The 13328-nt window shown below is 29.5% G+C and overlaps 1 protein-coding gene across 3 annotated transcripts in view; it reads left to right on the top strand.

The window, feature by feature from the left end:
* Window positions 1-13328, top strand: part of LOC100215680 (spindle and centriole-associated protein 1) — a 38322-nt gene that overhangs the window by 21552 nt on the left and 3442 nt on the right. For all 3 annotated transcript variants that reach the window (XR_010643427.1, XM_065817106.1, XM_065817107.1), the window contains exons 9-11: window positions 9138-9183; window positions 9436-9520; window positions 11988-12065. Coding sequence is in view for 2 of the 3 variants with exons in the window: in XM_065817106.1 (XP_065673178.1) it covers window positions 9138-9183; window positions 9436-9520; window positions 11988-12065 (209 nt within the window). In the remaining variant the exon portion in view is untranslated. The remainder of the gene's footprint in view (window positions 1-9137; window positions 9184-9435; window positions 9521-11987; window positions 12066-13328) is intronic.

Genomic DNA, 13328 nt, shown 5'->3' with positions numbered 1-13328 from the left:
TCAACTGTTTAAACCAATCCAAAAGGCCTGGGCAGCAAGTCCACAAAGTTTCATTGATCACCTGATCAAATCTATGCCTCGAAGATGCGAGGCTGTGATCGACAACAAAGGATTCGCCACGAAATATTGATAGCGAAATACAGCTTGGTCAACATTTTGTCGAGTTGCACTTGTTTTGTCCGGAAGGAAATCAGCTTTTTTTAATACTTTTGATTAATTTATTAATTTTCGTGTGCAAATAATGAACTTTGTGATGAATAAAACTTGAAGAACTTTGTCTCTAAACAGTTACATAGTTATTTCTCAAAATTGAAAAAATGCAGCACTTTTATATAAAGAAACTAAATTAGCATTATTTGGTTGCACTCGTTTTGTCCGATACTGTATATATATATATATATATAGTTCTATAGTTTGTTGCATTTGGGACATTTGGGAGTACGGAAGGAAAAAAATGATTATGCCAACAAATACGTCACTTTTAATTACATTTTAAAAACATTGTTTATATTGTTAAAAACATTCAGAATGTTTTTAAAACATTCTGAATGTTTTTAACAATATAAACAATGTTTTTATTTTTATTTTTTTTAATAAAATGTTTTTATTTTTATTATTTTTACTGTAAATCATGTGCAGAGTGTTGCTACATCATCTATGTTATAGCCTGACTCGCAACAAAGTGCTGCTACATCGACTGACAAATAGCCTGACTCGCAACGGAGTGCTGCTATATCGACTGACAAATAGCCTGACTCGCAACAAAGTGCTGCTACATCGACTGACAAATAGCCTGACTGGCAATGGAGTGCTACTATATCGACTGACAAATAGCCTGACTCGCAACGGAGTGCTGCTACTTTTACTATCTTTTAGCCTGACTCGCAAGGGAGTGCTGCTACATCGACTGAGGGTTTGGTTGGGGCAGGCAGTCTATCAATTACTAAAAAAAAAATTCCGGTCTTGCATTTTAATTTTTACATTTTGTCAACAAAATACGGAAAAAACTTTCTGACAACATATAAGAGTTCTATATATATATATATATATATATATATATAAACAATATATATATATTGTTTATATATATATATAAACAATATATATATATATATAAACAATATATATATATATATATATATATATATACACACAGTCGTGGACAAAATAATAGTAGTGGCTAGTAAAACAATGATTTGTGATAATAATTTTATGTAAATTTAAATATAAATTGATAAATTTAAGCATAACAGTAATACAAACACTGAATAATGAAATTGGAGTAAAAACTGTTGGTAACACTGTTCAAATTACTTTAAGGAAGTCCCGACTGTTATATACAGACATATATATTTTTGTAGGTTAAAATAACATATCTGTTGTTTCCTATTAATTTATTTATATTAGCTTTTTGTTTATTTGGTTTCAGTAAGACTAATTAAAGGTAAGATTAATTTTAGTGTTAATTTAATGAAATATATAAAATAATCGTATAAATTTATTTTATAAATAGAAATTATGGGTCATGCAAAGCATTGTAGTGCAGAAAAGAGATAACTAATTATTAAATTAAAACAAGAAGGGAAAACATTAGAACATTAGATGATTAGAAATGCTCTAAAATGCAAAAATGTAGGCGAAACAAGGGGCCGAAAACAAGAAATGACTGAACATGAAGACAGATTGATAAAACGTGCTGCTGTTGCCGATCCTTTTGTAACCTCCCGCCATATTAAAGAAGATTTAAATTTAAGCTATTCTTCAAGAACAGTACGTAGGTGGTTAGTACAAAGTAAGTTAGTCGCCAGAAGCCCAAGAAAATTTACCCTTTTGAAAAAAAGGCATGTGGTAGCAAGATTACATTTTGCAAAAATGCATGCAGATTGGCCTGTTTCAAAATGGCGTAATATTTTGTGGTCTGATAAAAGCAAAATTGTTTTATTTGGGTCAAGTGGGCGCAGGATGTATGTAAGGAGGCCACCTAACTCTGCATACAAACCGCAATACATCATAAAAACTGTAAAACATGGCAGAGCAAAAATAAATATTTGGGGTTGTTTTTCTTATTATGGCGTAGGGCCGATCTATAAGATTAATGGTATTATGGACCAAGACATATACCTTCAAATTATACAAAATACCATGTTGCCCTATGCAGTAGAAGATATGCCCTAAGATGGGTTTATATGCATGACAATGATCCAAGCATACCAGTTGCAGGGTAAAAAGTTGGTTCATCAAGAATAGGGTTGCAGTTATGGATTGGCCTGCACAGTCACCAGATCTCAATCCGATCGAAAACCTTTGGACGGATGTAAAAGAGGCAGTTTATAGTCAAAAACCAAAAAATCAGCAGGAGTTATGGCAAGTTGTCCAGAATGCTTGGAACAACATTCCTTTAGAATGTTGTCAAAATTTGATTAACTCAATCCGGAATAGATGCAAAGCTGTGATAAAAAACTGGGAGGATGCGATAAAATATTAATTTTTTACTATTGTTTAATTAAATTTATATTATTTTTTTGTTAATAAAATAAATTATTTACAATATAACATTAAATAAATAAATACCTCCATTACTATGTCCAACCTCTTTTTTATACTTATATAATTATTATAAATAAAAGCAAAAATTTAAAATTTTCTACTAATTAGTTTATCATCTCACACCTATTTAATTAATAATCCAGTATTACAATTTCATTTTCAGTAACTGTTTAAAGATAATAATATTAATTCGTTAATTTTAATCACACTACTATTATTTTGTCCATAACTGTACATACATACATATATAAATACATACATACATACATACATACATACATACATACATACATACATACATACATACATACATACATACATACATACATACATACATACATACCTACATACATACATATATATATATATATATATATATATATATATATATATATATATATATATATATATATATATATATATATATATATATATATATATATATATATATATATATATATATATAAATATATACACACACAACCCTCGGAATTAGAAAAAATCAGGTCGGCAATAATTTGCCGACCTCAATCTTTTAGAGGTCAGCAGCAGGTCGGCAATAGAAGTTTAATACAAAGGTCTTACCATAAAACATAGAAATGAGGTCGACAATTTTTTTGTGGCCTCAAACAATTTAAGGCCTGCCGTTAGGTCGGCATTGCCGAGTGTCGACCCTTATACCGAGGGTTGTATATATATATATATATATATACACATATATATATATATATATATATATATATATATATATATATATATATATATATATATATATATATATATATAAACACACACATACAGCCCTTGGAATTGAGAAAATTAAAGTCAGCCAAAAGTAAAGTCATTCAAACTTAGTGGTAAATTTATGCTTGAGAGAAAAATATCACATTATTATGCCACCATTAAATTTGCATAATAAATGAACCCAGCTTGCATCAAAGTGGCGCCATAAAAATAAATTATTAATAAAAATCTTTAATGTCATCAAAGCAGACACTCCATAGCATTTTTTGTATATAATTTTTGTCTTTACTTTTTTATTGTTACATCTAATGATCGCTATTGCGTGAAACTTCTAGTTATGTAATTGAAATATCCTAATAATTATTTAGTTTTTACTAACCCCTGGTGACAAAAATTTGGCACAAAATAAACACAGACAGTAATAGTACAACTAAAAGTTTAATGATCAAAAAATATTGTACAGAATATTAAACAATATATTAGTTTTTTATTTTCGGGACTGCAATAATGATTTCTCGCCATTATGACGTACGGCATCAACTATTTTGTATATGTTCACACATGCCTTGTACAAGATTTTTATCAATTTTTTTTAAACAAGAATGGATTTTTTTTTGCAGCTGATCTTCACTTTCAGCTTCCCAATTGTTTTCATACACATAGCCTTTAAGAATCGACCAGAAATCTTCAATTGGTCGTAATTCTGGGACACATGCTGGATTATCAAATTTTGTTACATAACAGATATTTTTCTCATCGAGGTAATTGGTCACACTTCTAGCATAATGTGAAGAGGCCAAGTCAGGCCAGAATACATAATTACCATCACTGTGATGTTTGTTGATAAAAGGAATCAATCGTTTGATGATGCAATCATTTTTGTACACTGTTTGGTTAATTGCCAGTCTCGCAGGAACAATAAATGGTTTCGAGATTCCATGAGGGGATATGGTAATCCACACAAGAATTTTTTTTTCAAATTTGCTTTTGCGCTTATATTTTACATTTTTTGGTGCATTTTTTGCGTCATCTGAGTAAAATCCAACATTCAAATTTTTATTTGTATGTTTAAATGTAAAATAAGGCTCATCGTCAATGACAAAGTCACGGTTTCGGAATTTGCGACAAATTCTTCCACACTTCAGTTACAACTGCTTTAACTTTTTCTCAGTGCGATCAGGGATTAAAATAACAAATGTTTGTTTTGTTTTTTATTGTTTTTACAATGTAGGAATGATCACACTTGAATTTATTTGCAATTTTTCTTGTTGAAGTTCCAGACCGATTGTTCAAAAGACCTTTCAGGCGATTGATGTTCCCAGCAGTCATAATTTTTGGTTTTCTGCCTGATCCAGGCTTATGAGACTTTGGCTCATTGTTCTTCCACTTTGCCATATAATATTTAATGGTTCTTTCGGGGTGATTAGAGGCAACAAAATACTCTATGGTGCTCTTCGTTTTAGCGTTAGGATGCAAATTACAATAGTTGTACACTTGTTCAATTAATGTAGTCGACTTCATTTTTGGATAACTTTTTTATTAATTAATCAAAGTAAACAAAACTTTCAGTAAAAGATAAGTAACACTTTATAAACAAAATAACTAAAAAATTAAGACTGGATAACTAAAAATTCAATAAGTTTTAGCTTATCAAAGATTGTGCCAAGTTTTTGTCACCAGTGGTTATATTACTTACTCAACGAATTATATACTACACTGTAATGAGCACTCTCACAGGAAATATTAACACAATTCTACAATATATATATATATATATATATATATATATATATATATATATATATATATATATATATATATATATATATATATATATATATATTATCAGACTTAAAGGGTAAACAGGTTCTATCTGTTGACCAGCTTTGCACCCCTTTTTCATCTATTAGTCTGGCACATATATTTATGATACATTGTTTCCAGTTTAAGATGTTGAATGGTGGATTTTCTAGACTCAGTGCATGGGTTTAGCTAGTATCTTTGTTTTTATGACTAGGCAACTTATTCTATTATCTCCTAATGAGGGTAGAGCTCTAAAACTCAATTTTATGGTTCTGAGGCCAGCTTGTAGTCAGGTTTCCCGAGCTCTGTGGTAGCTCTTAGAGAGGCTGATTCCATCAACAGCTGAAAAATATCAGAGTATTAACAGTTGCGCATGGATAATGTTCCTGTTTGTACTCTTGGTTTAAGTTATTTAAAAAATTTAAAATGACTAAAGTACCAAAAACTATGAAACATAAAAAACCAGCATCATCACCAACTTCTCTAAACCTATCATTCACTAATATTTATAGTTCGAAGTAACTTTTCTTCTGTTAAGTCTAATCTCTTGGAAAGTTCACCAGACTTACTTGCTCTGTGTGAGACTAATTTGAGTTTGGGTGTGTCATTTTGTGATCTTAGCGTTGATGGTTTTTCTTCCTTTAATTCAAAAAGGCTCGAGTAGTCACATGCTTGACCTGGGCATTTACATTCATAAGAATTCACCCTTTTGTCTGGAAACTAGGTTTGAATCCACTGACTATTCTTATATGTGCTTTTGTTTAGCACCACTTCACCCTATCACCTTTCTCTTTGTTCTATATTGCTCTCCTTCATCTCAAGACTGCACTCTTTTTCGAGGTCAATTTCTGATCAAATTGACCACACCCTCTCTCTTTATCCATCAGCCAATATCGTTGTTGTTAGTGACTTTAATGCTCATCGCACTGAATGGCTTGGTTCTAGTGTCAGTGACTCTGCTGGCATTAAGGCTCTTAACTTTTACCTTTCTCAATCTCTAACTCAAATAGTCAACTTTCCAACTCGCTTTTCAGACAACTCGAACCATTTCTCAACGTTCTCAACTCAATCCATGTCTTGTTTCTGATCCTAGTCGGTGCTCAGTGTTTTTAAAAGGTGCTTCTGATCACGGTTTGATCTCTCTAAAACTCATTCTTTCAATCTCATTCTTCATCATCAGAATCCTCCTATCATCGCACCTCTTACAACTGCCTTTAACCTGACTTGGCTAGAAATCTTTCCTTTTCCAACTGACAAATGTCCTTCTTACATAACTTCGTAGATTAATACTGGCATGGAATCTTTTATTCCCTCTCGACGATTCCAGGTCAAGCCTCACTCTTCTCCATGGTTTACCTCACATTGTGCTGCTGCAATTTCTATATTTTCGTTTTTTATACTATTACTTCCATATCTATCAGCAAAATAATTTTCTAGCAAATAGAAGTCTGTTTACTATTGCTAGAAACCATTGTAAAAAGGTTTTGTCTAATGCCAACGTCCGCTATTCTCAGGTCATGAAATCTCCTATTTCATCTCAAAAATTAGGCTCTCGTGACTTCTGGAGAATCTTTAACAGTATTAATATAAGGGCAAATCCACCAGGGTTAATCCACCACTTTTATATGGTTCAGACTTTACATTTTCACGTTAACGCAAAGCAGAATTGTTTGATAAGAACTTTTCATCAATATCATCTCTTGATTCCACTAGTTGCAATCTACCTGATATTACAGACAAACAGGTTGATCCATTGCTTGACATTCTTATTACTCCAGCGTCTTTATCTAAAATGGTTTCCTGTTAAGACATTTCTGCAACTTGTGGTCCGGACAACATACCTGTTGTAGTCTTGCAGAAGTGTTCTTCGGAGCTATCATCTATACTTTCAAAACTATTTAACAAGTGCTAATCAGAGTCTTGTTTTCCAGTCTGCTTGAAAGCGGCATCTGTTATCCCTATTTTCAAAAATTCTAGAGAGCAATCTGATTCGTCCAACTAGTATTCCATTAGTCTTCTTCCTATCATAAGCAAGGTTTTTGAAACTTTAGTTTACAAAAACTTAATCTCTCATCTTGATTCTAATAACTTACTTTCTGATCATCATTATGGATTTCAATCTTTTCGTTCTACAGCTGGTTTGCTAAAAGTAATAGCCAACAGGTTTTATCATACATTAGAGGTGGTGTGGTTAAGGCTATCGCTCTTGACACTTCTAAAGCTTTTGATAAAGTTTGGCAATCTTCTCTGGAAGCTTTCTTCTTACGCTGTATCAGGTAACATCTTTAGATTATTGTCTCCTTTCTTACCAATCATAGTAAAAAAGTTTTCCTCGATGGACAGTACTCTTTTTCATATCTTGAAACTTTAGGGGTTCCAAAAGGTTCTATAATTGGCCCTATACTTTTTTTAGTTTACATTAACAATCTTCTGGATATTCTCACATCCAAGGTTGCATTGTTTGCTAATGATACTACCATTTATTCTTGTCTTGATAAGAAGCCAATACTCTCTGATTGCTTGGAGGGGGCATTTGAGCTTGAAAAGGATTTCACTTCTGCTACAGCATAGGGCTCACAGTAACTGGTGAACTTTAATTCAGATAAACCCAATTTTTTTCAGCCAATCAATATTGCAGTAATTTAGATTTTCTTATATTTATGAATGGTAATGTACTCGATGAGTCATCTATTCTTCCTCTTCTAGGCTTAATTCGTAATTCCAATCTTTCTTGGAAACCATATATATTAAATCTATTGCAAAACTAACATCTGTTAAGGTTACATCTGTTTATCGTACTCAACACCTCTACAAATCATAAATCTGTTTTGCAGCCAACCTCCAATCATTATCACATCGTCGTAATATTGCTTCTCTTTCTCTTTTTTACAATTACCATAAAGGGCACTTCTCTAAAGAGCTAGCGTCTCTTGTGCTATCTACTAAAATTCATTCTCATTTTACTCATCCTTTTACTGCAACTGTTCCTAAGTACTATAAAAACTCTTATTCGTTTTTTTTTGTTGAATATTGGTTCTTTGTAATTCGCTTTCTTAATTTTTCTTTTCTAATTCATATAATTTGCAAACTTTTAAGTCGTCTATCAATCGTTTTCTTGCTCTATAAACTTCATCTTTTTTCCAGTAACTTCCAACTTAAAATAGTAGTTGCTTGCAGCCTTGTTGGAACTGAAGATGGCGGAAAAAAAAATATACATGCATACATATACACGCATACTATATTTTAATCTTTTTTTTTTTTTTATTTCTTCACGTCTTAAAATTATCCTTCTTTTAAATGCTGTTGCTTATATGATATGGATATTTTAAAGCGTTACTATTAGGGTTCAATGATAAGGCTAATTTATGCCTTCTTCTAAAATAACACTGGAGCTTGATACTTGGCCCCTTGGCTCTTGTCTCTGCCAAGCATTAAGCTCCAGTGTTTTTTTATTACATAGAATACATTTAGAGCTATTACAAGTATTTCTTTTCGAATTGTTATTTTTTGATCCACTCTAATAGTGAAAAATTTAACATTTTTTAAGTCATACTAACAGGTAAAGAATATAAAATATTTCAGAAGTTAATTGTGTATTTTTTGAGATATTACCATTTTTAAGTTTTAATGGTTTTGCATATTGAACAATTCTATAGAACTTCGTTTCACTTAGTTTAAAAGACTGTGTTATGCTAATTACTGTCTAGTGAATGTGGTGTGGTGTGTTTTACTAATTACTGAGCTATATTTATTGTGTGTATAAAAAATGCTTGATGATGCTTATGGTCTTTAAAAAAGGACACCAACTTCTACAAGTGTTCAAAAACTGTGCTTAAAATTGTTTTACATTCAATAATTTGTAGAATTTGTGTTAAATAATTTGTTTTCTTATGCATTTGTCATACTTTATCTATGCTTATGTATAGTAATTTTTAACAAATGATATTTCGAATTTTTAACAAGTGATATTTCGAATTTTTAACAAGTGATATTTCGAATTTTTAACAAGTGACATATATTTTTTTTTTCTTTTTTTTTTCAAGAAAATCAAAAAGAACATCATTCTGTTAAACAAAGTGAATTAATCAAGTAAATTTTTTGTCTTATAATTTTTATTATTTTGATAATTTTAAGAAAAAAGTTATTTTAATTACAATGTTACAAACATTACAATATTAAAAAAAAGAAAGTACAATAAAACAACAGAAAAAAGATATAAAAAACAAATTAACAATAGGAAAAAAAAAAAATAAAGCAAAATTATATCAAATAATATTAACTAATCAACTTTGAAAATGGAAATAAATTAACTTAAATTGTGAAATTTTATGTTGTTGTCAGAAACAATGCTAACCATAATCAATTACCAAAATCGTGTGATGAACAAGGGCATCCTTCCTCCCAGTCGTTCAATGATATGAAAAAGGTATGTTTTATTTTTAGTTGTTTTATTTTTAACTATATATTTTCCACAACTTGCTAAATATTTTTATTTTGTAAATTGTTTATTATATTTATATTATTTATATATATTATATTAAATTTTTAACTATCATAAAAAATATATTTTTGTATAAAATTTACTTCTGTCTTAATATTTGTTTTTAATATTTACGTTAGTATATATATATATATATATATATATATATATATATATATATATATATATATATATATATATATATATACTAATATTTACATTAGTATATATATACTAATATTTACATTAGTATGTATATATTAATATTTACATTAGTATGTGTATATTACCATTTACATTAGTATGTATATATTAATATTTGCATTAGTATGTATATATTAATTTTACATTAGTATGATTATATTAATTTTACATTAGTATGTAGAGTAAACTGGGGTAAGAGTAAACGGTTTAGCTTCAAATTCAATTATTTTTTTAAAGAAAAAGTATTTAATGTTTATTTATTTTTGTTTTTTGTTTTAAAAAGAATTTTTTACATTATATAAGTATATAAAAATTAAGAAAAAATATTTTGAAAATCTTTAAAAAAAATCAATTTTTATAAAGAAAAAAAGATGTTTACTTTTCCCCTTATAATTGGGAAAAGTAAACTAGTTAATTTTTAATAACAATTTTTTAAGATATTAAGAAAATTAAAACTAAATAAGGATATTAAGAAAATCAAGCAAAATTAATTAAAAATAAAATGAAAACTAATCTTATTAGAAGTTAAGTTTACAAAAAACTGTTTTAATCAAATATATGAAAAAAAACTATTTATTAATTTAAAAAAAAGAGTTGTTTCATTGGCAGAAGCAGGTTCGCATCATTTTTTCATGTAAAAAACTCTTCACCAATTTTGTATTATTTGGGTAAACGCGATCGACAAACCCGAGATTTGCAAATAAAAGCTTCACATTGGTACCAAATTTTGTTTTGAGTTGGCAATGCTTCTTCCCAAACTCTGCGACACTTTTTGCACCTCTTGATGTCTTTGTCTTGTCTCAGTTTTTTTGAACATTTCACTTGCTAAGTTTCATCTGAAGCTTCACTCAAGTGAATTTTGTGTTTCTTTAATTGCTTTGACTTTTTGGCCTCATCGTCTTGCTTTAGTTTCTCGAGCACCTCAGACATACTTAGACACTGGCCTTCAACTCTCAGAATGCTAACTCTTTTGGGTTTTTTTTTGGGTGTCAATATGGTGGTGCTGTAAAACATTTTTCTAATTTGCCTTTGAGTCTTTCTGTGAAGTGTTGCAACATTTGATATGTTTGAGCGGGAGTCACTGGTGTTGTTGTTAAATTTTAAAGTTGGCGAATCATTAGAGTTTGATGCTGACTGATGTTAGATAATGATTTGCTGGGATGAGGATGGTGAAGTAGGCTCAGCTGAGGATGATGAAACAGACTCATTTGAGGATGATGAAGCAGGCTCAGATGAAGATGATGAAGCAGGGTGAGATGGTTCTTGAAATGTTTGAAAAATTTGTAATTTTGATTGATCAATTTTGCTAATATCAAGTGGGAACAAACTAGCGTTTTGAAATCCAGTGATTATTTATGTTCGTGTAAATGCATCACCGGAGCTAAAAAGTTTTTCCACAAATTCCACAAATTGCACGCTGTGTTATTGTTGATATTTTCTTCAAGAAATTGTTTTTGAAATAACTTTTAATTTTGTCTTCAATACAAGAGGAAACTCTGAGAGATGAAATATTGCCTGCTATACTCTGACGCTTATTTTATGACTCCATCGTTTCGTGAAACCTTGATACCATTCTCGTCCTGGTATACCATTTGGAGGAAACAGATAATTTTGATTTGTAAGTACTAAATATCTCCCAACTATTGCGATGACATCTGCAAATGTTCTGCCGAAACCCCGATTAAAATCAAACAAGCAATTAGTTTACTCTTCCCCTGAAAAACATTTATATTGGTTTTTTGCTCATCACTTTTTTCCGGAACTAGCAAATTCAATTTTTAAAAGAAAATCTTGATCGTCATAAAATTTTCTACAAAAATTTTTTGTTTTTTATTTTTAGTTTTGGGAGTTTTGAAATTGATTTTTTTGAAAAAAACTTTTATTTTTATGAGGGTGAGAATTTTGAGGTTTACTAAGGCAAAATTAAATTTTTTAAAATAATTTTTACACCTTTAGATAGAGCTCAAAATTCTCAACAAAATGGTGCCTCCCGTTTTTAAAGATTTTTTGTTTTCGTTTTCAATAAATGCAAAAGAAACAAAGTTGCTAAACTGTTAACTTTTTTTTTTCATTTACTCTTATTCCAGTTTACTCTATATATTAATTTATTTTCAAATAAACAACCAATTTTTTGGTAAATTTTGAGTTTATAAATTATTTTAAAATTCTAGATTTTTCTTTATGTTTAGCATTTTATTTTGGAATTTAGTTATTGGATATGTTAGAATTAGAAATAAGTGAATATGAAAAAGTATCAGGTCAAAACATCAAATCTGATCCAATAAAGGTAAAGTTATCTACTTTTTTATTTCCAAATAAAAGTGTTTAATTTATCTACTTTTTTATACCTAAAAAAAAAAAAATTGTTTTTTTATTTTTACATTTAGTTATTGTCATTAAATTTTTTGTTGTAAGTTTTTTTTATCATTTAATTCTCTTTAATTTGAGAGATAAATGTCTTCAAAAGAACAATCAAAGATTCTATATTTTTACCCAATATTTTTAAGGAAAACAAAGGGCTTTAAAAATGATTCTTGTAACCAATAAGGGCTTAATTTTGACTGTCCAGGATTTAATATAATAAGGGTGGGGCCAGGTTTGTATGTTGGGCAGATTAAGTATAATGAATCTTTATTTTAAATTTTACTGGTTATTTAGTTTTAGTTTTTTCAATGATTACCCAGGTATTACATCCACTATCCTTACTTCCTTTTTTGTCAATGAGCAAAACCAAATGTTTGAATGTCACAGTTTTTTTTAAAGTGGGTGTGCAATATTATAGTTTTAAAAATGTATAATACATAACCTTACCACGGTTACTCTGGGTAACAGATTTTGACACCACTAAAGACAACAAAATAAAGTCTTCCTTAATCATTTCCAATTATTTTGAAAAGATACAATCTTACCATTGCTGCCTAACTATACCATAACCTGCCTACAATAAATATACAATGAAAAAATGTACTATATAACAATATCATCAGAAACATATAAAGATGCTGGTACTATTTTTTATTGCAGCTTTTGCTTAACCCTTAATTGTTAAACACAAACTTTGTGAAAGACACCAAGGTTGGTGCACACAAAAAGATGCTAAGTGTATAAGGTTCTAGATGCATTGCATGGAGTTAAATCTCTATTTATAAGGTGAGTGATGTGTGTGTGTGTGGGGGGGGGGGGGGGGGTGAGGGGGTTGAGGTTGCATAAAGTGCCATAAGCGATCAAAAAAAAGACAAAAACGAGGTCAATCCCACGGATGCCATATGTATCATTTTTTTAACTTTATTATGTAGGTAGACAAAATTATTAGTTTCCTTCTTTATTTAACCACTCTAGATTTATTAAATTTATATTATATTATATTTAATTAAACAAATATTACGGCTATTCGTAAAAATTATTATACTAAAATAATTAGTATAATAATTTTTACAAATATTATCATTAGAGACAAAACAAAATTTTATGAATATATTTGTTAGAGACAAAATATCTGTGATGTTTTGACTCTAACAAATAAACGAAGTGACGAATTTTTATACAAGGA

Source organism: Hydra vulgaris, chromosome 14 (genome assembly GCF_038396675.1).
Source record: "Hydra vulgaris chromosome 14, alternate assembly HydraT2T_AEP".
Taxonomy (NCBI): Eukaryota; Metazoa; Cnidaria; class Hydrozoa; order Anthoathecata; family Hydridae; genus Hydra; species Hydra vulgaris.
The sequence above is the reverse complement of the archived record's forward strand: the minus strand, read 5'-3'. Positions and strand labels throughout refer to the sequence as shown.